Source organism: Asterias rubens, chromosome 13 (genome assembly GCF_902459465.1).
Source record: "Asterias rubens chromosome 13, eAstRub1.3, whole genome shotgun sequence".
NCBI classification, from domain to species: domain Eukaryota; kingdom Metazoa; phylum Echinodermata; class Asteroidea; order Forcipulatida; family Asteriidae; genus Asterias; species Asterias rubens.
The window spans coordinates 7,295,485-7,322,770 of record NC_047074.1 but is presented as its reverse complement, the minus strand read 5'-3'; the positions used below and the strand labels follow the sequence as shown (position 1 = coordinate 7,322,770).

The 27,286-nt window shown below is 37.8% G+C and overlaps 1 protein-coding gene across 14 annotated transcripts in view; it reads left to right on the top strand.

Moving 5' to 3' along the window:
• LOC117298772 (muscleblind-like protein 3) overlaps positions 1-27,286 on the top strand; it is a 73,291-nt gene that overhangs the window by 660 nt on the left and 45,345 nt on the right. For 12 of the 14 annotated variants that reach the window (XR_004519988.1, XR_004519989.1, XM_033782099.1 and 9 more), the window contains exon 2: positions 26,056-26,274. Coding sequence is in view for 12 of the 14 variants with exons in the window: in XM_033782099.1 (XP_033637990.1) it covers positions 26,056-26,274 (219 nt within the window). In the remaining 2 variants the exon portion in view is untranslated. Of the gene's footprint in view, positions 1-9,727; positions 9,926-23,921; positions 24,396-26,055; positions 26,275-27,286 lie in introns of those variants that run through there. The other 2 variants (XM_033782102.1, XM_033782103.1) reach the window with 2 other exon arrangements.

Here is a 27,286-nt window from a genome sequence, read left to right as displayed (position 1 = left end):
TCTCTGTTTTGAAGTTGTGGTTTTTATGAACTCTGAGAAAAAATAGGACAAATTCTGTGTGATGTTAATTGAACAATATTCACCATCTGCATCGCAAAAGCGCTGATCTTCACTGACTCATGAAAAAAGCGTTAATCAGAAAGAGATCTCTAGCTCCTGAGGTCGATGGCAGAGAGGCAAACAACTAACCCAACACCAATTGTCATCTTGTAATCTGTGTAGTTTGCTACAAACAAAATTCCCCACCGGCCTGGGTAAATAACCGCAGTGACAAAGTCCCTCCCTGCCGTCTCGGCAATGCCGTCTCGGCAATGCTGCCCCGGCAATGCTGCCCCGGCAATGCTGCTGCAGTTCGCAGCTCGCAGTCATGATGGTCCCCCTCCCTCAGATTTGTTATTTTCGGAAGGGAGGATTGGAGTAGATGAGGAGAGAGAAGGAAATCTCACATTTGAGACTGATCAGGGAACTTAATTGTGCAGTTTCCGCATGCCTCATTTGTTTTAGGTATCTTTAGTCCGGAGTCATCTGGAGCGTTAAGCAACCTGAGCTTAGAAGGTAGGGGGAAGTTGCGGAAAGTATCGGAGCGGACACAACCATCGCTGATTGCCCCTGGGCCTTCTCGGCCGTGCCGGGGTCCAAGCGAGCGTTGTCTGGTTGAGTGAGCGAACACTTTGGTTTGATATCGTCCGTTAGTGCTAAACAGCGTACTGGGGATGATGACGACGAAAACAAGGGGGGATTCGACGGTATAGAATTTGTTTTTTACGCTTTGCTTTGAAGATAGATTCACAGGTGTCTTAAGATCGTCCTAAATTGCACACAATAACAAATATGTCTCTGAGATTAATCTCTATGCTGACGTGAATACCATAGGTGAATGACTTGCTCAAAGTGGATGTGAAGGTTTTTTCTTTTCATGGCTGCACTGTTAGAGACAAAGATCAAGGATTTGCATTAGTAACTTGTATCAGGAACTGTTTAACCATCAGGGGAATTCAGTTTTATTTTTAGTCCCAAGGATTTTGTCAAAGTTTAGGAGATCATCAAAGATTCTTAGAAATGTGGATTTTGTTTATACTGTACTGTAGTTGTAATTGTTGTGTTTTAAGTGTTAACTCACAATGCCATTTACAATTTGTTTTTGAAGCAGATACCTGTTTTGATTAATGATGAAAATCAAATTGTGTAATGTTTAAACAACATTTAAAATTTGTGGATGGGCAGAAATTTTTAGTTTTAAAATCTGGAAGCTGAGCTCTGACACTGAAAGGTGGTGTACAGTGCACGGATATTTAACCATGTTATTATGTTTCATGTAACAATAAATAAGTATCCACATTTGCTTTCTTTTAATCGTAAGTCACTGTACAACAGAATAATTACTCAATGTTTAATTAAACCTTAACTGTTTTTCGCTAAAAATATTTCAGTTTCTTTTTTAAAACAATATTAATAATAATAATAACAAACCGTTCTTATAAAGCGCATTACACATGGAGTCCCAATGCGCTGTACAAAGTCAAAATAGAAAAACAAATAAAATTAGATAGACTTTAACAAGTAAGTTTTGAGAAGGCGTTTGAATAAATCCAGAGTTTGTGCGTCTTTGATGTTACGGGGGAGTTTGTTCCAAAGAGTAGGAGAAGACGTGGAAATTGCACGTTTGTGAAATTTGGGTCAATTTCATTGTTGTAAAGACATATGACTACCAGTTTACAGATTGTCTTTTTGACTTGTTTTACTAGACATCCAATAAGCTTCCTATTAGCAATTTCTCACTTGTTGTTTCGCCTGACCCCCTTAACCCCCAGGGTTCCTGTTTGGGACCCAAGAAGCTCTGTCGCTGAGTTCCCCCAGGACGTAGTCGCTAATAATCTGTCTAGACTAGGAGGCAATATTTCTACCCAAGGTCAAGGTGCTTCCTTGGGTGTAGAGATTTAAATCATGTTTTGTTGTGAGCCAGGGACATCTGGTTGTTGAAAGGACAAGGTGAAGGGTGGAAGCCATCTTTTATTTTCCCGCTCTAAAAATACTTGTAGCCACAGCAGTTATCACGGTCGGGCCTCCTAGCCCCCCCCCCCCAAATAAATTTTAAAAAAAATATATATATAAAAATCACAGGGCAGTTTGTGGGTTTCTCTGTAATTGATGAAGTTGGATGTGTGTGAAGTTAAGGTAATTGTTGAATTTGTTTGTTCCTTGGTCCTGAGCGAAAGCTTCCAGATATCCCCTTCTTGTACGCCCGACCCGGAGACACTTCATAAAGGAATTTTCAAGAGTTTTGCTTTCTCTTTCATAAATTAGTTTGTAGTGATTGACATTGGGTGACCTTGGAGATTGTTGGTGGTAATTGGCCTGACGTGGCCATTTTGAGATGTTTTGATAAGGATGGCAACTCAGCATTCACAAAAATAGATCAATAAGTCGTGTTTGCAGAATTCCAGGATAGTTCTTGGGCTTGCTTAAACCTCCAATACCACACACAAACATGAAGCCTTTCATTTTTCAATGCAAATGTTTGTATTATTTCAATCTTTCCCCAGGTTTATACTACTTCTTCAGTCAAGTTTGTTTTCGCATCAAACATTCCAAAACCATGGTCTTTGGTTGTTTTGTGGAAAAAGCCATCCACATTCTACACTGTTAAACTTGTCCACAAAAAGGCTTCATGTACAATTGGACTGATGCCTTTTATTTAGCTAATATATGTATAGAAAAGAGTCTTAACAAAGGTACATGGTACACAACTACAATAGCTAACTGTACAGTACTTCCATGTGATACTTCCTACTTTCACAATACCAATTACAAGTTGGTATTTACCAAAGAAGAGTTCCTCAAACTTTGAAACGATTAAAGATCAATTTCACTGTAAATGACTACAGGCTGTTAATTGGATTGTATTGTGAGTTAAGTATGCACATTCATTTCCAAGCCATTCCTTTCGCGTTATAGATTGATTGGCCTGTGGAGAAATAAACTTTTTCAGAGAAAACATTTTCACAACAAAAACCCGGACTTGTTAAGGAAAGCCAACAAAGGTTCTCATAATTAGCACCAGGATTCAAAGTTGTCGTTTGAGAAAATACGAGTAGGCACTCACGACGAATCGCAGAACCTCAGCCATAAGCCTCGGCCGATAATCTGCCATGGTATGCTGAAATCTCTCTGAATGATCAAACTCACCCACCATTGAGCTGATTACAATGATAAACAACGGTAATTCTTTTTTAATCGACTTGATAAAACACAAAAAAGCCTGCACAATATTCTAGAAAGATTGTCAAAGAGCATACTGCAGTAATTTTGTTTGAACATCTTGATAAAAAAACAAAAAGAGTGCACAATATTCTAGAAAATAGTCAAAGACCCTGGTCTCACCTGGATGGTGTGATTACAAATTGAACAATCTCAGAAACAGGTCACATTTTTTGCGATTGGTTGGCGGGGAGGGGGGGGGTAGTTGAGGAGGACTCCTTGTTTGTTAAGATCAGTGGTCTGTCTGTAGCCCATAGTAGCATGCCCCAGACCCACCGTAGTACCACATGGCAGGTGTTCCAGATTATGTTCTCACTTCATGAATATTCCGCACCAGGGATTAAGCCACGTTTCATTTTACATTCGGTTTTTTTTCTTCCCCCTTGTAAGTTTCTCTCGCTCTGTCTCTTTGTCCAGGACATTGTTGGAAGGGTTGGTGGATTATGTAGCACTTGACAGCTTTAACTGTCTGGCAAAGTGGGTCAGCCTGATAAAATGACCTGGTTTCTCGCCCCTCGTGACCGACATTATCATCTGTCCGGAGGGGTGGTGGGTTGGGGAACAAGTTTCGCTTTTAAGTAACGGTTTAAACGTCCCAGTGAAAGTTACAAGAATTCACTACATTGGTACAATCTGTCTTGAATTTAAGTTAGTGAATGTGTAAAGGATGGTTTGCATCATTCTTGTCGTCTGTAATTTCTCTTTAGAAAGATTTAAGGCATGATGACATCAAGCTTATTAGTGAGCCTACTGACTGGGAGAAGACAACATTATTAGCACATTTACAAACGAGTTGTTTTGTATTCAAGTACTAGCTAGATCTTATTACATTGAACTCTGCTTCTTCCACAAGAATGGTAAAAATTTAAAAACTTCTTTAATGAGAAATTGTTTTTCTATTCCCTTAGATTTATGCCGTTAAAGTATTTGAAGCTGTGGGGTAGCGTCATACACTTGTAGAGACTAAACCCAAGATTCTTGTCCCTGTAGTGTCACCCAAACCCCTCCAATCCCAAGAGGATAATTTTTCTTGATGGAAAACGACACAAAGGACAAGGTGCTCTCCAATGCAAATACTTCCCTGAAATTTGTGTTGTTGTTTTCACAGTTTTGTTTATTGAGGGGAACTAAATGAAAAGAAGACTTTGGCAATAAGAACAACATGGTTGTAGGACAGCATTGTTGTTGGTGAGGGGGATATTGTTATGATGGGAGGCCAGGATGGATGTTGATGTGTATTTTGCTGACACTTCTCTAAGTTCTACCCCTTCTCTTTGTGGATGAGTGGGATTGTTTGAAGGGGGTGACGAAGCTACTCCATTGGGGGAACACTTGCTCAGATTCAGGAGGCAGGGAGTTTGCTTGTAAGCATTGCGGTAATGTTCAGGTTACATGAGCTGGTCTGTGCCAAGCCCTCAGTTTGAGGTTTAGCGGTAGTGACAGCCTCTCCTGGAGAACACGGTCAACTGGTGACCTGTCACATTGCTCAACTAGTTAAAAGTGGAAAACTGGAATGCAGCTGTGAAACGGTTTCTATTCTACAAAACTTTTCTGCATGGTGTGGTTGTCGCTAAATAGTTAACTACAACAATGAAAGACTGGTTGTAAGTTTTGTTTTAAAATCTAAATTGTTACTTCATAGTTTCGGTTCAGATGTTGGGGCTGGTTTATTGGGGGAATAACTGCTCTATTAAAATCAATTTCCTGTTCTGTTTCACTTTTGAAAGAAGTAAAACTTACCTTTAACCTTATCCCAGATGGCTGATCATGTTGCCTTCCTTTTTAGTTCCCAATAGTTTGAGACGAAGGTCAACCCAACTTGCTCTCAGTCTCATCAATCTCCATCTTACTGAAGACTTTTTAAGGGCATTTTCAAACTTGTAAGTTTGTGTGAGTGTTCTTCAACATTGATCATGTTTGTGATATAACATGCTCTTAATTTGAACTCTGTACTTCATTATTATTGTTTAGTGTTGTTGGGAAAATAAGATGTCACAGGCCTGATACTCCATGGAGGCAACAAAGGCGATTGCCTGTGTGCCCCCTGGTCATTGCCTTGGTGCCCTAGAATTGTTCCAGTAGAAATTTATAATTTGCAGTTAGGGTGCCCTTTACTAAGGAGAAAATGCCTTGGTTCCCTTGCCCGTTCAAAAAACGAAGCATACGGGCCTGAGATGAGATTGTATGCAATCAGCTTCACTTTGAATAGAAGTTAGTATGGCCGTGTCCGAAACGGCGACTTCGGCTACAGCTACGGCTAGATCGCGCGCGTCTGCCTATTCTTCAACACTGGTAGACGCGCTGATCTAGACGTAGCTGTAGCCGAAGTCGTCGTTTCGGACACAGCCTATGTGTCTATGCATGTAATTGTAGTGACAGCGCAGTAAATGAGGACCAATCGCCTGTGATTGAAAACTCTGAAATCTTGATACACTTATAAGATTTGAACATTTTTTAACAATTCAAATAAAATGGTGTTTGAAGCTTTGCATGGTGTGAAAGATAAGAAGTTTTACTATAAATGTAAATACTACAAAGTAAACTTGCGGTTATATAACCATGGACAGTATCTCTTAATTGAGGGAGTGTTGGCTCCTGAAGACGAGCAGAGTATACTGTTCGAAACAGCGAGACCATCGGCTCTTTTCAGAACCAACACTCCCTCAAAAGAGATATTATAAAATTATACACGGTTGGACCTGAGAGTTTACTATTTAGTACTTATATTTGTATTCACTAAATTAATATCAATAGTGTTAAACACAAGCTTGTATGCATTGCTCAGGGCAATACCTTCTTAAAGGCAGTAAACATTTTTGGTAATTATTAGCATAAAAACTTACTTGGTAACGAGTAAAGGGGAGAGGTTGATACATGTATAAAACATTGTGAGAAACGGCTCCATCTGAAGTAACGTAGTTTTCGAGAAAGAAGTATTTTTCCATGAATTTGATTTCAAGACCTCAGAATTAGATTTTGAGGTCTCGAAATCAAGCATCTGAAACTGCACAACTTCGTATAACAAGGGTGTTTTTTTCTTTCATTATTGTCTCTTAACTTCGACGCCCGATTGAGCTCAAATTTTCCCAGGTTTGTTATTTTATGCATATGTTGAGATACACCAAGTGAGAAGACTTGTCTTTAATGTCCAGTGTCTGCCGACGAGAAACTGTAAGACTTGATATATTTTTGGGGACAGGTGAGGTGAACAACTTCACTTTGAGAGTTGATGGAGAGACGGCTTAAATTTGTTTCACTTCCCACGCCTTGGATGACAAAGAAAATAAGCTGCAATTGTTCACAAATGTCACTCATTATTACTTAATTTGGCTGGACGGCGGCGGGGGTACACGAGACCTTTCAGGTGTCAAAACGTGTAGCTGTTCAATACCTGGAGTATTGTGTTCCGCGGCTGGAATGCATGATGCACTATTACCTTGTGGATTTTACCGGCATTGTATACCAACTTCTGAAAAGAGTCTGAGCATTGCAGTTTAGGGTTCGGTTGATCCCCTGGGCAAGTTTTCTTTAGTTAAATTATTGTTTAATGGTTGTAGTTTTTGGTAACTGTAGATGGTCTTATACACCCTGGGTTGGGTCGTTTTACTTGTTTGATTGTTGTAGAGGTTTTATGTACACAGCTTGTGTGTGTGTCGGTTTCTGCACAACTATTCATAATTCATCCCAGTACAGCTTCTGCAATCACGTTCAGCTTAGACTTAAAGTAAAAAGGTTGCTTTAAATGGTGCTTAAATGCTCCTTAGCAATGTCCTGTGCACAACAAAAACATGTAAATTAACGATTTGTTAAGAATAACGCAACCACTGTAATGTTTACACAATTAACTCCTTCTTACTCATAAAAAAAATTAAACAAAAGTTCTCTGTCGTGATTGTGGCTTTTTTGGGGGGGTCCGCAACCCTTCAGGAAACTTTTTTTAAAAAATGTTTTACAGATGTCCGTCATAACCTAAACAATGGTTTAAATAAGTTGATCATTCATTTTACGCTGATGCATCGCCATAGGTTTTACGAGACCTTCCCCTTCTGCACACAGACTTGGGGGCATTTGTAGTCATTTTGCTGCTGCTGTAAACAAAATATAATGTATTTGAACAACTTCCTCATGAGAATGCCTGATCTTTGATACTGTGTGGGCGTCACAATCTCAATGGGGCAGAATATTTGAGTTTGTTCTCAATGTAATTACTGTTTAAAAACAGGGACTAATAACCAAAAGGGTGTTTTTATCTTCTATTTCCAGCATTTGCATCGGTCTGTCCCACAGACTCAGAAGATTTACTAAGAAAAAAGCAAAAAAAAAAGTAAACAACTTAAAGACTGTGAGGGTAAATACTCCCTCATATGGGGTCGACCTGTGGGTAAGCCTCAAAGTTTGGAATTACATCTGCAACTTAATTCCCATAGCCACCGAATAATTGTGCGGAACTTTATTTCTTTGTGGAAAATTGTTCTGTTGATGCCCCCCCCCCCCTCGCTTGTCAAACTTATATCCCTGAAGACCTTTATTTCTCGACTGTGACAAACAAACCAGGAGTCTTTAAAGGCTGCTATAACCGTATACTGTGTACTGGGGTAGAAATGAATAAAACATGTTTCGTGATTGACACAATGGTTTCAGCTTTTATTTTGATATTAAAGACAAAGAACAAGAGATATTGGGGAGAGTCATGAGTGTCAGTTATACAGAATGAATTACTCAATCATGAGTACAAATAGACACATCGGGTACAGCCTGAATTAGAAAATTAACACTTTTCTGTCTGAAAGTGTATAATGGCTTTGATGAGTTCTCTAAGTGAGATTTACACAGTTGAGCTCATTGCACCGAGTTTAAGAACAGGGGCCAATTTTAAATAGCTGCTTAAGCAAAAAATTTGCTTAAGCACGAAAATAGCTCGCTTATTTTTAACATGTTACTGGCAAAATTTTCATGCCATATACATTACTTGTGACTGGTATTTAGCTGTTGTTTACTTAACATCACAAGTGAGTGGCGTCTTGGCCAGTAATCTGATTTTACTAAGCAAGGATTCTTTTGCTTAAGCAAAATTTTGTGCTTAAGCAGCTCTATGAAATTGGGCCCAGGTATGAGACTGATAATTGAGTATATTAGTGGGATTTTAAACTTTGCATGATGGAAATAGGAAATAGTTAAGGTTTGCAGTAACACCATGTAGTGATAATCTCTGAATGAGTTGGGGTGGTTGGGAAAAGAACCGTTGGTTTCAACTCGATGTTTTGATCATTATGCTCTGATCGTCTTCTTGAGACGAGATTGAGTATTTTGTTTGAGGACTAAAAGCATGAGTGGCAGACAAGTAAGTTGAGTAGGAACCAAATCTACCAGGAAGAATTACTGAAATATAACCAGCATCTGAAGATTGTCTTTGTTGTGACGATATTGTTAATCAGTCTTTGAAATATAAGAGATGTTACAACTACCGGGCAACCTCGGTAGTCTAGTTGGTAAGACACTGCTCTAGAATTGCAAGGGTCGTGGGTTTGAATCCCACCCGAGTAACATGCCTGTGATATTTTGTTCACAGGACTCGGGTAAGTACTGAGTATACAGTGCTAACAACACATTGGTGTATGGGTAAAAACCAAAATTACCCATCTTTGAAATGTTTGCCGTTTGAAGAACTTTTTCATTTGAGTGTAGAAGAAATACTCAAAGTGATTGCCTTTCTTCAGAATGGTCAACTGTAAAGAAATATAACTCAGGTGAAGAGGGAAGTTTTTTTTGCCCAGACACGTCATCATTTTCTAGAAACTGCAATGTTTGTTGAGTCTGAAATGGATCATGGTGAATCATTTCGATAGAAGGGGAAAAAAGCTAATGAATTTGATTTGGCCGATTTCTGAATTTCCCTGAAACTGTTACATGTTGCTGAACAAACTAAACTTAAATATTTTGACGGTTTTGAAGAGGCCTGTTGTGATTGACTTTTTGTTCTGCTGAGAAGGGCACAGTAGTCTTTAGGTAGTTTAGTTAACTGATAAAGTCAAGACTTTTGGGTGAAGGTTTTAGACCCATTGCGGGAGACAGAATATCTAACAACCTCTTAGGACGGTATGGTCCCTGATAAACAAAATTCATTAAATTTGTTTTGAATTAGCTGTGAGCACTAAATCAAGTTGAGCTTTAGGTTGTTTTTGTTTAGTGTGGATTTCAAATTGGGGAAAAAATGTGTTCCCTGTTTCCTTGTTAAGAACCAATATAGAAAGTGTATGGCAACAGTATGTTTTTAAAGTTTTATACTCGTTTTAAAGTGCAAGTCTTTGCACCAAATATGATGTCAGTGCGGGTCACCATTAGCTCTGTGAACAAACCAAGGTTTATCAATGCAGGTAGTTCATTTAACGATAATTAGGTAGACATTGTGGACGTGATCACTTTAACCCCAAATTGGAGGGGGAAAAAAAATTGAATTTTCAAAGAATGTGAGTCATAACATTATGTAGACCATAAAGAATGCCGTTATGAAGGGAATGCGGTCGTTGGTGTATGGTTACTAAGCACTGTATTGCTGGATGAAGAAGGCAGGCATTAAAGCTCGGGAGGCATAGGCTAGGTGAATCCCGTCAACCAGTTGTCAAATGGAAGACAGATGCTCACCTCGGCAGTCACACATGCTTACTAGGTAAGAACAACTAACATTCGTGTTTACGTTTTTACAAACATTTGTCTGGAACAATGGTTTTGGGAAATAGTTCTTTGCGTGCGGTCTGTTTAGTCAGGAGGTTGAAGCTTTTTAGAGAGTGCGGACTTTATCTCTGATGTATGATTTACTAGCTGGGAAACGTGATGTTTTAGGTATGTTGTTCACTTTGAAGTTTCTTGTTGATGTATATTTGATCGTGGACTTTGTAGTTGGATTCTGGTGATTGTTGTAATAGTACGCTGCTATAGTCTTGGCCTTGGTCGGGTAATCTAAAACTAGCCTGTGGTCAGTTTGGTTTCTACATTGACTTGTCTTCTTTTAACCACAACCTATGATGTGTATGCTAGAACATTAGCAATTATGACAATATTCCTGGTACATATGACAGTATTGAGAACAAATGATGCTCAAAATAAAACAAGAGGAGGAAAGTGTTTTCAAAAATAAGGGGGATTGAATAGTTTGATTTGGCGTTTACAATCTAGTCATAAGTTTGTTTATATTTCAAGTTTTATTTATTCTAATAGATGTTATAACCTACTCAGTTGTTTACGGGTCTTTCCATGCTGTTTCCTCTTACATGTAACTGATGCAACTTCACAATTGAGGAAAATATTCTTCAAGTTGTTTGATAGATGTTCTTCTAAATAAGTGCTTTTAAAAGCAGTGGACACTATTGGTAATTATTCAAAATAATTATTAGAATTAAACATAACTGTGTAATGAGTAATGGGGAGAGGTTGATAGAACAAAACATTGTGAGAAATGGCTCCCTCTGAAGTGACGTAGTTTTTGAGAAAGAAGTAATTTTCCACGAATTTGATTTCGAGACCTCAGATTTAGAATTTGAGGTTTCGAAATCAAGCATCTGAAAGCACACAAGTTCGTGTGACAAGGGTGTTTTTTTCTTTCATTATTATCTCGCAACTCTGATGACCAATCGAGCTCAAATTTTCACAGGTTTGTTATGTTATGCATATGTTGAGATACACAAAGTGGGAAGACTGGTCTTTGACAATTACCAATAGTGTCCAGTGTCTTTAAAAACATTTTTTCTTTTCTTCAAATGTATGTATTTGCTTTGACAATCTTTGATAGTTTTACTCTAAGATTGAAGCTATAGTAGCCTTGAGGGTGATTTAACCCCAATAAAAAATAACAATTAGAATTGATAAATATTAACGCTATTATTAGTAAACTATCTACAAGAACAGTTGCATGCATAAAGGCTGCATTATTCAAACGAATTACAGACATATTTTAGTTAAAAATCAATGGCCGTTTGGAAATAGATTTCTACCAACAAAAAAACAACAATTCATGCTATGCAGAACAGCTGTTGTTTACCCAATGATTCTATCCACACCACTTAATACATTATTCAATTCTTGAGTAGTAATATCATTTATTTAGGATTCTTTTATGGAATTCAAGGAATTGCAGTACAGATTTAGGACCAACAATCAATTATTTACCAATAAATAATCACACAACCCAGTTATTGGTCTGGAAACGAAGGATTTGTATTGTTGCTGTTTCAGGTTGCAGACATTAGACAATAATTACAACTAAAATAGTTTAGAAATGATCAGCTTAGAATTAAAAGGCACTGGAAACTATTGACATTTACTCAAGATAATTGTTAGCGTAACTTATAAATTGCATGATAACAAGTAATGGGGAGAGGTTGATAGTATAAAACATTGAGAGAAATGGCTCCCTCTGAAGTAGCAAAGTTTTTGAGAAAGAGGTTATTTCTCACTCCATTAATAAAATAGATCAGGCCTGAAGCCTTTTATCCTTTTAGGCATCTGAAAGAACACACATTTGGTCAAGAAGGGTGTTCGTTTTTCTTTCATTATTTTCTTGCAAGTATGATGACAAATTTAGTCCAAATGCTCACAGATTTGTTATTTTATGCATATTATGATGGGATATGCCAATTTAGAATACTGATCTTTGACAAAACCTGTTCAGAATGAAAATTTAAAGCTGCTACCTTTGTTGAATGATACCAGTGCTCTTTCAGTTGAGTCACCCTACCCTTTTCCCCCTGTAGAAGTTCCACTGCACCTTTAAGTGGGTTAGAGAGTGTTTAAATGGGTTAATTCAGAGATAATAGCATTAGACAGTGTATTGTTGTTAGTCATTGATGGTGGGTTGTGATGTGTGATAATCTATAGCAGTAATCCTAGTATTTGAGGGCTTTATTGTCTGGATGCCCTTGTTATGGCTAGGTGCTATACACACAGCTGATGATGTGGGCTGAACGATGAGGTAGGGATTTACCTTATGTCAGCTGCTGGTATATAGACATAACTGTTAACCACTACATCTCTAATTAGCAGCTGGGCCCAATTGCATAGAGCTGTTAAGCACAAAATTTGCTTAGCATGAAATGTTTGCCTTTATAAAAACAGGATTACCAACCAAATTTCCACGTTACTTTCAGGATAAGCAAACAACGGCTGAAGACCAGTAACAAGCAATATGCAACAAATGGAAATTTGGTTGGTAATCCTGTTTTTATCAGGGAAGAAATTTCATGCTAAGCAAATTTTTGAGCTAAGCAGCTCTATGAAATTGGGCCCTGATAAACTGGGTGAAATCGTGTGTTCTCAGAAATGCCAGGGTTCTCCCCCAGCTATACACCAGTATCATGCTGCCTCCATATTGGTCATGTTCCTAGTATCGAATAACAATAATGAATGCTTTGCAAATAGGAACCAGGCTATTTTGTTCTTCCACTGCCATAGACCTTTCTTTTGCAAAGTCACAGCCCGAGTTTTTGCCAACCCAGATTGGAAAACTATGGAAAACTATGCAAATCAAGAAAAGATTGCTATTTTTGGTAACGATGTAACCCAATTTGTTGCTTTTGTTTAAAATAAAACAACTAATTATAAGAGATATTTTGTTTAATTGAAAGTTTGCAGAAAGTGTTGAATTTTGTTAAAACATCTGTTAATACGATTGAATGTTTTACTAACATTCGACCGACCATGCCAACCAAGGCGGTTTGTTTATCAACAAAAGAAAGGTCTATTGGTAACAGTGATATAAATGGGAGAAATTCAAGATGGCTGCACCATGACAAAGGTCTATAGGGTCAGGCTGATAAGGGCAAATTGCTTGCCAATACACATGCATTTTTTTTTTAAACGGTACAAACGCTTTTCAAAGACCAACTCGACCGATCCAAGGCAACGTGTTCCTTTAATTACTGCCCGTGTTCATTCAAAGTTTTGGCACCAACTGAATTGGTCAATGGTCTACCTGTTCCTCACCTGGCCTAGACTCCACCTTCTTCTTATCCTTTAAGCATTGAGCATGAAAACAACTTCTTATATCTCACCATTACCATTTTCAGATGAATGGGATGAGGAAATCTTGAACCAAGAAAACAACAAACTTCTTGAAAGCTGAAATTGCCAATCTTCAATCTTCATTCATCATATTTTCCAATAGCTGTTGTGTTTCATCATGGTTATCCTTTTTTCTAAAACAACATAAGAAGTACATTGAACACTATCAAAACATTGATTCTTTAAATACTCATATACCACTCTAACCTTCGTAGAGTATTAAGTTACTTCAATTTGTAATTACGTCCATTTGCAATGATGGAAACATTATCTGAATTTGTATACTTGGTGTTAAAGGTGGTGATATGAAATATCTGTTTACAGTTATTTGTTTTGAGTACTTCTTTGTCATAATAATGAGAAGAAGGCCAGTGTTTAATCGTAGGCACACTCTTGTGATTCAAATTGATTGAGTCTACCTTGTACCAGAAAGCTTTGCCAACATCGTGTTTAACTTGTGAAAATACTATTAACCACTCGTACTGGAAGGGGACCCCCATCCCACACACGCACATAGGTGTGCATTAAAAACGCCTGCAACAGTGGACCTCCTTTTTTTCCTTTTAACTTTTTTGCAACAGCTTGGTTTTGTACACGTTTCCCAAATACAGACCTTTCCCGAACCAGGAACCCTATTATCCTATTTTGTTGTAGGTCCCTACTCACACGTGCACAAACATATAATACCAGTATGTTAAGGATTGTTTTAGATACCAGCTCATTTAACATAACCGCCGTTGTGGTTGATTGAATGCTGTTTGTAGTCAGTGGAACTCATTTTATATTCAGTCTGTGTATTTTTAATGGTTTGTCATCGAGAATGCCAACATAACGGGGCTCGGTGGGATATCCGATAACCGTGATACAGAATATGATTTGCTTACTTTTTTCATCTTACCGGGTGTGATCCTATTTCTTTGAGTAAGGTTCTATATCTTTAAGAATTAAGAGCCAGCCATAATGTCAATCTCTCACTTCTCAAGTGGGTAGGTGGATGAGCAGTCACAGTTGTAAATTCTTGTTTCGTTTCATATTTCCGAACGGTCCATTAACACCTTAAGAGTGCCGCTAGACGGAAACATCTGTTACTTGATTTGATTGACGACCCACCAGTCACCATAAACTTCAGGTATGGGATGAAGGTTGAGCTATAGTCTCCTTGGTAAATGGTTGTAGCAATTCAACCTTTACAGGAGTTTCAGGTGTTGAATAGTTGACCCCCTGGACCTTAGTGGATGATCTTTGGTTGGATGGATGGATTTCTGGCAGATACATTTTTTATCTTCTAATGGTAACCTATGCCCAAGAGCTCTCAAAAAAACACATATTGACCCTTTATTGGCCTCTGACCAACCTGGTATCAGCAGAAAATGATTTTAAAAAACAAAATTTTGACCTATTGATGGGTTTTTTACTGACGCTTGATGACTATTCATAATTGTTATGGGGTGAAAAGATGCCAGACTTTTAGTTTCTTAAAATGAAAATCCTTTCTTATATGCCTGGTTGTCAGTTTAGATAGGCAGTAAACATATAAACATGTTCACAAATAAAGGTCAAAATGCTTGAGCTTTAGAGCATTCTGTTAAATACCTGAGCACTTTTAAAAACGCTGTCTTGGGTAATGGAGGATCTGTTGGAAGACTAAATGGTGATAACAAATTATACATGATTAAAATTGTTCATATGTTTCTGATGATAGGAACCATTTAAAGTCTAAATGCTACAACACTATTAGGTTTGGGTAAATTTGTGTGTGCACACCCAAACCAGACAGTACATTCCTATCACGTCCACCATACCTCAAAAAGGCTTATTGTCTTTGAACCGTTACTGTGAAATTCAGTTCAGGCATACGTCAATGATAATGAAGTCTTTTCCAGCATTTCTGAAGAGAAAATGATGATTGGAATTGGCATGCTAATCGCCTTATTACGATTCATGGATCAACAATATACTCAAAGTGGCTCACTTAATGGTTTCCATGTGTTTGTGTTTGTCTTAAGTCCCCTTTGCTGTGGTAGTAAAGGCCGGTAGTCTAATATATTGCAGAGACATCTTCGATTCTACTCTACTCTCTGTCACCTTAAAGACACTGGATACTATTGGTAATTGTCAAAGACCAGTCTTCTCACTTGGTGTATCTCAACAGATGCATAAAATAACAACCTGTGAAAATATAATATGAACTCAATTGGTCGTAAAAGTTGCGAGAGTACTATGGAAGAAGACAACACCCTTGTCACACTAAGTTTTGTGCTTTCAAATGCCTAATTCTGAGGTCTCAAAATCAAATTGGTGAAAAATTACTTCTTTCTCAAAAACTACGTCACTTCAGAGGGAGCTGTTTCTCAAAAAGGTTGTATACTATCATTCTCTCCCCATAACTCTTTACCAGGTAAGTAAGGTTTTATGCTAATAATTATTTTGAGTAATTACCAATAGTGTTCATTGCCTTTAACAGCAAAGGGCATCGTTTCACATCATTGGTCCAAGTTTTAATGAATTTATTGTGAGTGCTTAATGGGACGGGTCTGATGTATTGGGACATGGTTCAGTTTCAACACATGGTATAAGGTGTCTGAACATCTCAGTCAGATGAACTCGCAGGCCAGGTCAGTTGCAGCTAAATTCCAATCATGATCTACTTACATATATTTCAACATATTATCAACGTCATTTGCGATTCTTATAGTGTGCAAAGTTACACCGACTGTGTTCAAACAAACCCTTAAAGCCATTGGACACTTTCGGAACAGAAAAACCCCCAAAATAATTACAGATTTACAAATAACTTAGAGGGTTTACAGAAGGTAATGGTGAAAGTCTTCTCTTGAAATATTATTCCATGAAATGCTTACTTTTTGAGAAAACATTAAAACAATTATCAATTCTCGATATTTGAAACACATGTCATGACATGGCGAAACGTGCGGAAACAAGGGTGGGTTTTCCCATTATTTTCTCCTGACTCCGATGATCGATTGAGCCTAAATTTCCACAGGTTTGTTATTTTATATATAAGTTGTGATACATGAAGTGTGGGCCTTTGGACAACACTGTTTACTGAAAGTGTCTAATGGCTTTAATAATACTTGCATATTCTTTCAATTACCTTTAAAATTACCCCAAAGTAAAAATTTAAAAAAAAGGAGGATTGTTTATTCATCTGGATCCCTTCAAGATTTGATTTTTTTTTTTTTTCATAGTTATATTGTACCGGTATATGATTTTGGAGACAGTCCGCTAGATAGATCAATTGAAAGAATGAGTGAAATACAACATGACTTTGTTGGCCAGTGAATATCAACAGAATATCTTCAGCCATTCTAGATTAATTAATTTTTTTAAGCAATTCAAACAAATGATCCAAGATAATCCAAATATTAGACCTAACATCCTGTTATTTTTACAACGCAAACCAAATTATGCTTTCGTGAATTAACTGAGCAAATAAACTGAATCCATCTCCCGTAGATGCTCTACGCTTGTGTGCATCGTTCGGGCATTCACACACGGACGAGTCTAAGCCTTCACCCATCAGCCGCAGTAAATTGAGCTGCCAAGACAAAGCTGTTAGGGGCAGCGAGAGAATGAGAGAGAGGGGGAAAAAAAGCTATCTGGGTCAATCTAATGTGGCATGCAAGATGCATGGAAGCATAGAGTGATGTATAGACGTCACATTGGTGTGGGAATCGAATCTCTCATTCAACAGGGACGCTCGTTCCACATGAATAAAGCTGGCAGGCCCCGGTGTTTGACTTCTCTCTTCCCTCTGCTTCTTCAGTCCGCCTCCTCCACTGCCTACGACTACCGGCTTGCATGCCGTCCGATGACACGGCGTTCTCCCCCTGCGCCTTGTTCCATTAGGTTGGGCTGGCTCAGGCATGCAGGAATGGGGTCGGTATGAGACACGTGGGGTGCCTTCACAACGAAGAGGCAGCGTTCAAGTTTCCATGACAGCCGGTTATATGCTTTACCACTAGGTACAGAGGTATTGGTAGATATCACTTGTGTGGTTTTAGGTTTGTGCACAATTCGGTTGTGTCTCAATTAACATGGAGGTGTACTTATTGGGAGCTGTGAAGTTGCAATAGATATTTGAATTAGAGTGATGCGGAGGTATTTTGATAACCTTGTTCAGGCCAGACTAAGACGTTGACTAAACTGCTACACTGAGGTTTGTAGATATGGGATTTGTATTCCTGAACATTCTTGAGTTATCTGTATACTTGCTGTGATGTGGCGTGCCATAAGATCACATCAAAATAGCTGTTTTCCTTGTCAGTGGCTTTTAAAGCTAAACAAGTTTTGGTCGATCAGCCATCTTGATTCTGGTTGGTTTCTCTGTCAAGACATCTTTGTATTGGATGTAGACCCTATTAGAGAAACCACATTCTCATTTTTCTATTTACAAAATCAATTTCAGGTTCCTTAACATGGTAATAATTTCAGTGCAACGAGGCCATGAAGTTTCTGTTTTAAATTTCTTAATGTAGGCCCTATTGTTGTGAAAACTTTACGAAATAGATATGCAACAGTTGTTTTTGATTTCTAATTGAAAAACAAGTACAAAGTCTTGCTGATTTGGGCAATCAAAACATTTGTAGTGATTCTGTAAGTTACACCATGGTGTGTTGCCGTTTGGATTTAAAAAAAAAAAACAGCTATATAGTTTTAAAGAAACATGTCTTTCCCAATGAGATTTTGACATAGACTATTTAGGATTTATACTCAATCAAAACAGTTTTGTTTGAAACTATTATGTTCTTAAAAATTGTGAGATGAAACTCTTAACAACAAGGTGTTGTTGTCAATGTCATCTGAGAGTGCCTTATGGTTTGATTATAGAGAGTGACTTATGGTTTGATTATAGAGAGTGACTTATGGTTTGATTATTAAGTGAAAGGGTAACTCCACATGATGAGCTCATGCAGAGAGTGCCTTATGGTTTGATTATTAAGTGAAAGGGTAACTCCACATGATGAGCTTGGTAATGAATTATTGCGGGTTTCTTTATCACTGCTGAATAGAGCATGACTTAACGAGGCAGCAATGTTGATTTTTAGCGAGACCAACAAAAATCTGTCATTTTGCCGTGTTTAAATTTATAGCTCTTTGGGATCAAAATATTTTAAGGCACTGGGCACAATTAGTAGTTACTCAAAACAATTGTTAGCATAGAAAACGTACTTGGTAACAAGCAGTGAACAGCTGTGGATAGTATAAAACATTGTGAGAAATGGCTTCCTCTGAAGTAGTTTAGTTTTTGATGAAGAAACAATTTCCCACTAAAATATTATTTGAATTGATTTTGAGACCTCAACTGAGGTCTCGAAATCAAGCATCTGAAAGCACACATTTTCGTGTGACAAGGGTGTTTTTTTCTTCCCAGTATTCTCTCACAACTTTGACCACCAGTTGAGTTCAAATTTTTACAGGTTTGTTACTTTATGCATATGTTGAGATACACCAAGTGAAAAGACTGGTCTCTGACAGTTTACAAAGGTGTCCAGTGTATTTAATAAGTGACAATCAATTATGGTTTTTTGTTTGTTTAATTTTTCCAGATGTGAATCAGACACGCATGAAAAGAGGGAACTTAATCCAGCATTTTTCTTACAGATTTAGGGAGAATTCAATGTGAACAGACTGAACTGCTTTCTGGTGATATGAAATATTTTTGAAAAAGTTGCTCGGCAGTCACAGGCGCACAAACTTAATCAAGTCGGTTGAACCATATTTCATATTAAACCCAATCCCACAAATCCACAATTAAAAAAAAAACACTAAAAAACAATTGCCTATGATGTTATTGTTCCTTTACACAGTAATATGTCCAATGAACTGCTGCACAGTTGCTTTCACAATCTTTCCCCTTTTTTCACCCTTTCCATCAAAAGGAATATTCCAGAATAATTGTACAACATGTACAACAAATTCACTTATCCTTTTTGACACTTACAAAAACAATGCTTTTGGAAAACTTTTACAACATACCAAGTTAGTATTGATGTCAGACTCCAACAATTTGACGAGCCATAAACTATCGTTGTCAATTTGATGTGGCTTGTTGAGAACAATACGTTTTGTAGGTGTCATTTTACCTGTTGCATGAGACCCCTTGTAGAGTTTTTCAACAATCATTGGCTATGAGTCATTTATTTAGTTTGCTAGAAATTTTGAGGAACTGAACTCTCTTTGAAAAGATGTTATTGCAAAAGGTGAAAGAAAATGTTTAACAGCATTTGTTTTGACCAATCATCACTGATGCCACAAACTGACTCATTGGGTACAATTTTTTTTCTATTTCTACCCAGATGTTTACCATGTTTTAACTTTATTGTCAAGACCTATAGTTTCATAAAGTTTCATAGCTTCAAGATCTGTACTGTTTTAATGACAATTGCATCGGAACCTTTGTTCAAAAGTGAATTGTTTTGTTTCACGAACTGACACACAATTAACCATTGTAATGCATGGCACACACCAAGCTCAAATGCAAAAAAGTCAAACAAATGTTCACGAAACTGACACAAACACTTATCTTCTTTTGTTTCTACTTGATATAACCAAGTCAGACTTATTAATCTCCAGATTAAAATAATGTCCCATTATTGATAAATTTCAGACACCTTCAAGGTTAAACCATGCTCTTGACAATGTTCAAATACTTGGAAAAACATTGTTGTGCTATTCTGTTAGCGATCGGGGGAAACAGTAGTGACGGGCAATGCTGCATGAAATTCCCCCTGCTGTGAGTACGGTTGCGCATGCATCCCCTCATAACACAACCTACGGGAATTCGCATTGCTCACACACGGTTTAGTCACCATCAATGCTACTAGAGGGCGACCTGTACTCGCTCCGGTGTGTATAATATGTACTTAATTCCCATCAGTAATTCCGTCTGGGTCTGTTTCATTAATCCTGTTACTACCAGAGGTACGCACACAAACCACACGCTGGCTTTTCTTTTTTGGCTTCTAGCCTGATGACAGAACTGGGTTGTCAATTGGGACACCTCCAGACCCCAAGGGGTTTAACCAAGGGGTACAAAATCACACCATTCTCACACCCCTTCCCCTTTCTCTAGTGACAGAAGTGGAGAAGAGGGTGTGAAGAAACAGAAAAGGTAGCCTGGGCTGTGCTTAAAAAAAAGTGGGTCTCTGAAAGAAGTGGGTCGTGAAAAATGTGCATATTAGTTGATCAATGGTATGTATGTATTGCTCGTTGATCCGGGAGGTTGGGGCACATAAAACTAGATTCTATTGAAACGGGATCAGAACTGGAAATGATGCACCTAGGGGTTGGGCTTATGTTTGCTGTGCATTGTTATGATGAAGAGGGAATGATTGTTGCTGGTAGGAGTATTAAGTGTTCACTTGAGTGCCCCTGTATGCATGAATGTTGTTTGTGTTGGCTGTTTCATAGTTTCTATAGTTTGCATATTGTACTGGAACTATTAAAAGACAGTCCTCCACTAACTTACATGATGTTACCGCATGCTCAATGGTACACTACAATGGGTTCGTTCTCTTGATACATACCAAGGTGTGGATGATTTTTTTTTTTTTTTTTTTTTTTTTGTGGCGGTAAAATATAGAAGCCAATCTAGACATGTCTATAGTTTTCCCAATTTTAATTTCACGTTTCAGTTGTCGCAGTTTGTATGTCAAGCTTGCCAGTGAGTCTTGACAGACCTGTAATACTCAACCAATATATTATGTATATTTTGTCAATACTGAAAGTTAATGCGGCAACAAAGAAATTTTAATTTGTTTGTATTTGAAATCCGTGGGGCAACCTAAGACGTCATTAGTTTTAAAATGATTTGTTATGATTTTGTAAGAATCGCTTGTCAATGAAGACCAAATATTTGGCATTGATGTACATCCTGAAGATTGATAGCTCATGTCCATTCACCCTCCAGACATTTAAAGACAATTCAAGAGGCCGAATAGTGGAATAACCCGAGAAACGATCTACGAGATACGGCCAGTTGTTTGTTCATTCCTTGAATCAATTTATTGGTGAATCCTGAAGAACACCTAAAGGAGAAAACCGAGCATCATTGGTGAACACTTTTGTAGTTTTATCATCAACTGTCAATGAAAATGACATGTTCTGTCTCTTTTGTTAATTGCTTAATTGGGCTGTCACATTACTTGTTGTGTGTTTAAGAACACACGGGGGTTGAAACCGAACACTAGTCGAGCCATTCAGTAGCTTAATTTGATCAGAGAAACTGGCGCTGGAGACGAGGCTAGACGAGCACCGTGGCTCTTACCACTCCATAATATTGTGTTTCGTAAAGAAAGCTTAGTGCTAAATGCTGAGAAATGTATCCAATGATCGAGATCGTTATATGTATGCAAATGTCTTTGTTCCTTCAGGGGGATTGGAGGATGGGATGACAGCGCGGGGAATGAGGTTCAGAATTCAAGCAACTCGTACTCGGGAGGTAATCGCTCCTTGCATTTGAAAAATGGCCTCAATATAAAGGAACAGAACAGTAGAATCTTGGAGCGTAAACAGAGGAATTTCATGTTAAAACTTTGAAGAAATGATGTTGAAATGATAGATTTAAGACATGTGAATACAATGAGGGGGCAAGACGATGTATGTGCGTGGGTAACATGGTGTCCATGGATACTCTGTCTAAAACCTACTTGAAATCAAATTAAGTCATTGGTATCCAATTCCTACGTGGTAAGTGCTAGTTATTGTTGCCTGCCAGCTGAGGCCCTGCGGGGTACAAATTGGGCCGACACATTCTCTCGTTTTTTCTTCTCTATCCATGTTTTTTTCCACTACTGGTTTTTGTTGTTCCTTTCGTCTTGTCTTCTCCGTTTCTTGCTTCCCTCTAACTGGTGGTAAAAAAAAAATGCGTTGATGCAACCACCCTTTGGAATTGAACGGCCCATCAAATTCCTGACTCAATTTCTCATTTGCGATATTTTGTGACGGCTGTGAGCGATCGTTTCTTCCTGCCACGTCATACGCAACATTGAGCCAACTCTTCGTCTTCTTTTTCCCCCCGTCATCTTCATCTCTCTTTCCCTCAGCACCCAATGATATTAGTGTGGTGAAGAGGCTTCGGTCACTCACCTCAGGTACCTGGCAAAAAGGATACTTTGCTGAACACAAAAAGCGTTTATTAACTAAATTGGAATTGGCAGCTGTGTTGTTAATGAGGAAGGCTTCAAGGTGTGTAGGTGTGTAGTGCATGGTCAGTCTGCGAATCAGGAGTGCTGGCGTTCGTGACTAGTGTCAGCTTCTTTTCGTTTCAGGTTACAGTTTGGAGCTTGAGATAATTGATCAATCACTAAGGCCTACTCCCACCTGATTATTTTCTCGTACATGATTGTTTTCAAATTTTGATGAACTTGTTATTATTTTTTATGACTTCTATTTTCGTCTTTATTCCTCGACTTAAAACCTCTTTGACTTAAGTTGAAGCCATTATACACTTTCGGAACAGAAAACAAAATAAAAGTTCACAGATTTACAAATAACTTACCGGGTTTACAGAAGGTAATGGTGAAAGACTTCTCTTGAAATATTATTCGATGAAATGCTTTACTTTTTGAGAAAACGTTAAAACAATTATCAATTTTCGATATCGAGAATTACAGATTTATTTTAAACACATGTCATGACACGGCGCAACAAGGGTGGGTTTTCCCGTTATTTTCTCCCGACTCCGATGACCGATTGAGCCAAAATTTTCACAGGTTTGTTATTTTATAAATAAGTTGTGATACACGAAGTGTGGGCCCTTGGAAAATACTGTTACCGAAAGTGTCCAATGGCTTTAAGATTAGGGTATCTTTACTTCCATTTGTGCGGTTTTTTTTTAGCATTATCTCATCACAGGAACCATGACTATGTTTATTCATACATTAAAAAACAACCTGCCTTTAAAGGAACGTTACAGAATTGGTAAGATACAAAAATCGTGAATATCACAGATTTACATACAACTGACAAGGTCTAATGATAATGATAGTTGAAAACATCCCTTGAAATATTTCTGTCTGAAATGTCATATTTGATGAGAAATAAATAATCTAACTTCTTGTTTGGAGTTTATCACTCAGTGAGCGTTTTATTATTTTTTATTTTGGCATCGATGCAATGCAAAATTTGTAATCGGTTTTTCACTATTCTCTCGTGATCCAGATGGCCGACCGATCTCAAACTTCTACAGGTTTGTCAGTTTTATGTATATGGTTGATTACATAAAGTGCTTACACTGCCAGCAACTGTTTTGTTAGCAAAACCAATTCTGTAATGTTCCTTTAAACAAAATGACGAATAGTACTTGAAACAACTGAAACCTTTTTAAAACTCACATGAGTACTGGTTGTTCATTCTAGCAGGATATATATCTTTATAATGAAAACCAAGTAATTTTTGTGGTTTCAATTCATTTAAAATGTCTGAAACTTTTTACATATAAAAAGGCTTCATAAACCAAAGCTGAAAGTTTGAATGAATTAGTTTTTTTTTTCACAAAGACAAACACTAGTCATGGAACTTCAGCTTCAAAAATTGTATTAAAATTCATACACAACGTTAAATTTGACTTTGTAGACATTTTATGGGCATTTGAGTATTGAGGCAAATACTTTTGTTTCGATAAGAGCTTCTAGATAAAACTCTCAAATGTGTAAAGGCAATACTTGTAGCCAATATTTGAATTCACTGTTATCCTCTAAAGGATTAGTCACTGCACTTCTAAAAAAACATGAATCAGAGCTGATATAATGAAGAATCACCCTCATTGAGTCACTGGTACTTCGTCATCAACGGTCTCTAATAACCGATACTTTTTTGAATCAATGGCTAGTAAATCATTTAGTCTGTATACACACTACGAGGAAGGTTCCATTCACCTCAGTTCGGTTTGAGAATTGCCAACAGAAGAAAGTAACTCAGCTGTGGAGTCCATGCCCAGAGTTTTAATTCGCAAAGTACCTGCGCCATGGAGTACCACCGCGCATCGTAAATTGTTTGGGAACATGGGAATGTTGTTGGCCAGTGCGCTGTGAGACCGGGGCAGTGATTTACTGAGTACTGTGAGTGTTGTAAATAAACAGTTTTGAAGGGTACTATTATACATTGAAGTCTAGTAATCAAGCCTTTCTTGGACTGGTCCGTTTACATTCATCATAATTAGTCTGGCAGGGTGTGTGTGTTTGTAATTTGCAAGTTTGATTTTCGTACAGCGGTGCACATGCATTGGAAATTCAAACGGGCTCATGATTCTCGACTGTTTTTGAGATGGAAGTCTTTTCGTTGCGATCTTGACTTGACTTTTCATCAGTGTGGTATTAAGGCACCAATATACAAGGAACAGCATTGTCCACACTTTCCATTAAAAAAATACTGCCCACAAATATATATTTCCAGGTGTTAATTTTAAGGATTTTGTTTTTCACAAGAAAATAGTTTCAGTGTTTTGATTTCTTAATCGATTATATGTTTACACCGCATTGAAATTCAGCACACCTGTATTAATAAAAGCATTTCTTATTGCTGCATTTCATCATTAATGAGGATACTATACATTTATCATTATCTCTGGCCATCAGACATATTATTTGAAAAATTTGTTGAACTTCCATATTTCCTAGGGAGTATGCCACCTCAAGCAAACACATGTATTGAACACACATGGATTGCATACAAATATTACCACTTCAACCCTCCCTCAGGTAGATGGAAAGAACAAAATGTTGGCAAACTTTCCTTGCCCAGGGAGACTGCACTCAGTCTTCTAGTCGCCCACAATACACCATCGGAAAAACTGGAGTCTGATGTGCCCCAGCAACATAGTTTCTCCCAGTTTGAATCCATTTATTTTTGGACATCCATTGTGAACATCTTAATTACAACTCTTGGTTGCAAACTAAAAGTTGTTTGGGTGCACACCATCCTTTTATCATTCTGAATATCTTCAGACTGCTCAAGATATACCAAACATTTGTCAAATTTCAAGTATTTCCAAGCCTTGCCGTTTAAAGACTTGACTGATCCACATATGTAATCAAGTAGTACTTCATTGACCATTCGCTATGTAGCTCACCGAGTACAAGAAATAACTCCCCATATTTCCCTCAGCTCATGGAATTTAATGAGGGCAGGAAGCCAAGAATTTCAAAGGAAAATCACGCGTAGGATCGCTGTTTGGTTTTGAAGTACAGTAGATGTTGATTAATTTGTTGCTGGAAGGTATTGTCTTGTTGTATATAGGCCTAGTAAGCCAGTGGGCTACATAGGATATTCAGAATATAGTCAATGTGTAGAAGGTAAACATCAGATGAGATGGGTGTAAATTTGTCTGTACTTGGGCACAACTTGAAGAGAAATGCCTGAAACTGGTTGCCTCTGTTTCCCCATTAATGCTAGTATCTAGAATTTGTTGAGATCGTAGCTCAGATTTTCAAATCCAAAAGTCCTCATATGTCATACATATGGTCTGTATTAAATTTGACTATGCCTTTTTGCTGCTGAAGGTTTTTGATGGAAGTGCTTTTTTTCCTCAGGAAAAAGGCCCGCCCCTGTGGGAGTGAAATTCCAGGCCCAATGTCTTATCCATCGCTGTAAGGAAATCCTAGCCACTTATTTCTTTATTTCAGCAGGTGAAAAAGGAATCTCATTATTAACATTGGAGTAATGGATAGTTGCAATATTTTCATGTTACCTTATTTTTGTTCCCCTTCTTGTCTTACGCAGGGTCGCTGCACTAGAGAAGACTGCAAATACCTGCATCCGCCGCCGCACCTCAAAACGCAACTCGAGATTAACGGCAAGCACAGCATCGCAGCCCAGAAGATGCTGCAAAACTTTCACAACCAGCAGCTGCAGTTGCAAGCGGCAGCTGCAGCCAGCATGCAGTTACATCAGCCTGGTGCCACTATCTTGCCGTCACACCAAGCGTTGTCAAACTCACTGGTAAGAACGCACTTTGGACAATTTCCTCCTGCCTAAAACTTTCTCTTAAAGGCAGTGGACACTATTGGAAATTACTCAAAATAATTATTAGCATAAAACCTTACTTGGTAATGAGTAATGGGGAGAGGTTGATAGTATAAAACATTGTGAGAAACGGCTCCCTCTGAAGTGACGTAGTTTACGAGAAACAAGTAATTTTCCACAAATTTGATTTCGAGACCTCAAGTTTAGAATTTGAGGTCTCGAAATCAAGCATGGGGAAAGCACACAACTTTGTGTGACAAGGGTGTTTTTTCTTTCATTATTATCTTGCAACTTCGATGACCATTTGAGCTCAAAATTTTGACAGGTTTGTTATTTTATGCTATGTTTAGATACACCAAGTGAGAAGACTTGTCTTTGACAATTACCAATAGTGTCCAGTGTCTTTATGAATTCATTTATCACCTCTTTATTCCGATCACTTCAGTACTGCATTATACAGTTAGCCCAGGCTGTGCTCATGCAAAAGTGTGAATGTACTGAATATTTATTTGAGAAACTGCTTTTTCTTGAAATTTGAACCACCCAAGGGCTTCCAATTCAGTTGATAAAAGTATCTAGATCAAATAAGTCATCAAAACAGACACTTTCCCAAATTGGATTTTGTTTTGTGATGTTAAAATCAAAGTACTAGAATGTACGTGCGTTTTCATCTTGTCAACCCCTTGTGGACTGTTGCTTTGCTAATTTATTGAAGAGAAAAAAAAGCTATCATGCAAAACTGTGCTGCAAATAATCTAACCCTATGGTATAGAAACAGCCAAAACATCTGGTTGTGTTGTGAGTTTAAATGAAATATTCTGTGACTCTGAAATCTGTGATATGGAATAACTTGAATCAAGCCTCGTGTCAATAAATTTAACTTCTATTACTCTCAAAATGAAATTCTGGTGGTAGAACATTTTGCAAAGTCTTTTAATTTTCTACCATTATACCATTTAATCATCTTTTGTTTAATCCAAACAAACCA